This window comes from Primulina tabacum, chromosome 10 (assembly GCF_025594145.1).
Source record: "Primulina tabacum isolate GXHZ01 chromosome 10, ASM2559414v2, whole genome shotgun sequence".
Lineage (NCBI taxonomy): Eukaryota > Viridiplantae > Streptophyta > Magnoliopsida > Lamiales > Gesneriaceae > Primulina > Primulina tabacum.
The window spans coordinates 674,664-677,958 of record NC_134559.1 but is presented as its reverse complement, the minus strand read 5'-3'; the positions used below and the strand labels follow the sequence as shown (position 1 = coordinate 677,958).

Genomic DNA, 3,295 nt, shown 5'->3' with positions numbered 1-3,295 from the left:
GGATCATGGCTTGGAAGGGTAGAATAAATATTAAAAATATTATGTTTAAAATTTGGGATCAAAATAATGAGTTTTGGAATTATCCGGGATTTAATTGCCGCACGAAACGTTAATTAAAAAATTAATTGAAACGCCTAGTTTTAGGCTCCATAAAATTGTGAAAAATTATATTTAAACTTAAATAATTATTTAGAATAATCCCATGTCTTTAAAAGTTAGAAAAAGATAAAATCGGGAATTTTTACGTCCAGGGGCAAAAGAGTCTTTTCACACTTAGGAAAATACGTAAACGCTTGGCAGCGTCCCGAAGGATCATAATGCTTGTAAAATTATATTTTATTATTTAAAATGATGATTTTGATTATATTATATATTTTTATGATTTATGGTAAAGTTGTGCAATTTTTACTGTTTAAAATGCTATTTTTGGAAAGTTGTTTTATTTTTTGATTTTTAAAGAAAATGAAAAATATTTTTGAGGGATGTGAATTGACTGTGACAAAAGATATGATATATGATATATGATTTTGTGGAGATGACGTGAGGGCCAAGGACCCAGAGGGAGCCCATATACGGGCCATGATATGTTATTGAAAGCTTATAACAAAAATGATTGTTATGATATATGATTTATGATGAGGATTAAAGTTATTTTTAAAATGATTTATTTATGTTCAAAGCTTATTTTAAATGATTTTTAAAAAATTTATTTATGCTTAAAGTTATTTTAAAATGATTTTGCGATTTATGATTTAATTATGCTAAAATGATTTTAAAATGGTTTATCTATGTTCAAAAGATTATTTTAAATAAAATATGATTTTTAAATGCATGTGAATGTATATGTATTATTTGATATTCATGTTTAGAACGTGTTGTGTTTTTAGACTCACTAGGTTTGTATGATGCATGATTGACATGATTTATGGGAGGTGCTGATGCTTGAGTGGATCAAGTGCAGCAGTACACACCCGAGGACCTTTATGTTTCCGCACTAGCTAGATATATTAAAAATTTAAAGATTTATGTTAATGATTCTTATTAGAGATATTTTTATACTTAATGTTATTGTTAGCCGATCTTTTTAAAGTCGATTTAGAAATTTTGGTTATTCGATGATTTAGGATTTTATTTTGTGTACTGCAGATTTAAATTGTTAATTTATTATTATTCATGATTATGTTAAATTATTTTATTAGAATTTTTGATTTAAGATTAGAAGAAAAAAAAGTAGTGGTCGTTTCATGGATAGTCTGAGAGAGGGTTGTTCAGTGCATCATCATATAATCATTCATCTGTATGAATGGACATCTCCATGCTCTTGCCAATGAAACATGGCGTTTACATCACAGATGCTATTCTCGAGCTCGAGCTACCTTTATCCTCGTTTTAGGTGGCTGAATCGACTAGGATCATGTTTAGAATATACGGTACGCTTCCTAATGAGTTTCATGATCTTACGTTGCGACGCAGACCTCATGGTACGTATTTTATATTCAAAGATTTTATCTATGCAGTTTGCATGGGTATACAGATAAAATATAATGTCGTAATCGAATGAAATCGTAAAATATTATTAAAATAAAAATTATTTTACATTATAATCAATAAAGCCCGAGCCACAAGTTGGATTGTCGGACACCTACTCTAACAGATAGAACAATCAAAATATGATGCTTGAGCTGCTGTTTATTTAAAAGATTTTGAGTTCCTTTTGTTGAATAATATACATAAAAATAATAATACGTACAGAAGCATGAACTACTTTAGCTATTTGAAGAATTTACACGAAGATTGTCAACTTTTAAATTAATATGTACGAAGCTAGGTTGATTTGAATAATCAAAAGTTTTACCCCTACTTTTTTGCCTACCACTCACGATTTTTTGAATATGCAAATATATACACCTCCGGTCTTCATCAACATATAATTCAAACTAACAATATTATAAGCTAAATCGAATTATATATCAAAATTCCGATTAAAAGTCACGAAAATGAAATCCTCAAATGAGATATATATATTTTTATTTAATATATATAAATATAAATTCTATATTACAAACTAATAATATAAATTCCTAAATGAAACGTTAAATAAAATAATTAAAATTAAAAATCATAAAAATTAACAAGATCTCGACTTGCAAGTTCAGTTTCGTGGAAAGATCCTCACCACCCAGCATCATCATCAAGAGAACCTATTGTACGGCTGCGATTACATCTTCTCCAGTTTCTCTGCTCTGATCACCGGATTCGCCTTGGCTATGGCTTCCCGGCCTACACCCTTGAAATCGAAGCTGCAGTAGTGTTTCTCGGGGTACCTGTGGGTCCCACAGAAGGTGATCCCACACCTACACCGGAACCCCGTCAACCTCACCTTCTTGCTGCAAGAAAAGCATCTGTTCGTCGGAGGCTGAGACGGAGGAGCCGCCGCCGTTGTAACTTCCCTAATTACCTCCTCCGCCGCCGCCGCGGAAGGACTCTTCTGCACCCCCGCCACAGGCGGTGAAGGCGTAGGAGTTAAAGAGGTCGAGAATATCGGAGAAAAATCCCCTGATTTCTTGAGACAAATGCCCGCGTAACATTTAGAGCACATATTTTTCGTGGCGGGGCTCCCGAAGAACCCGCAATTATTGACGCACATCCTGTGGCATTCCGGCGCCTGGAATTCATGCTCTTCTGCCATGATTCTCTCCTGATTTGTTTCCTGTAACAAACATTTTAAAAAGACTCGAATATTTTCAAAGATGAATTCGCGTAGCGAAATCTATATAGGAGGAGATGCGTCGGGGGAGAGGGAATTGGAGTGGCGGAAGGATCAAAGAAGTTGGAAGAAAGATACAATATGGAGAAATAATAAGAAAGGAGATGATAAATTCGCCGCGAGGGGTGGAGGGCACAGCCTGGATCGCCATTATTTTATTTTATTTTATTTTATTCAAGACCAATGGACTTGATATATCCATTGGTCTTGAATAAGTATTGCAAGTCTTTCATCGTCAACTCCACCATTGGCAAATTATAATTTTTATTATTCAATAACTTTCAAATTTTCTTTCCTTGATTTTATTCTTTCAGTAATTTATTTTTCATATAAAAAAACTTATAAGAGAACGTTTCACTTGTTAATTTTGTGAAGCGAAATTTCAATTTAATCCGACCTAAGAGAAATATTATTTTTTATGTCAAAATATTACTTTTAACTGCAATTATAGACATGATCGATCCGTTTCGAATATATATCTGTGAGACCGTCTCAAATGAGACCTAATATGTTTGATGTTATTTAAAA

At 32.6% G+C, this 3,295-nt stretch overlaps 1 protein-coding gene across 1 annotated transcript; it reads right to left on the bottom strand.

Annotated features, from left to right (window-relative positions):
• Positions 1 to 1,994: 1,994 nt before the first annotated feature.
• On the bottom strand, positions 1,995 to 2,905 carry LOC142505481 (zinc finger A20 and AN1 domain-containing stress-associated protein 4-like). Its single transcript, XM_075618468.1, has one exon. The coding sequence runs from the start codon at positions 2,687 to 2,689 to the stop codon at positions 2,219 to 2,221; it is 471 nt and encodes a 156-aa protein (XP_075474583.1). The 5' UTR covers positions 2,690 to 2,905; the 3' UTR covers positions 1,995 to 2,218.
• Positions 2,906 to 3,295: the final 390 nt, after the last annotated feature.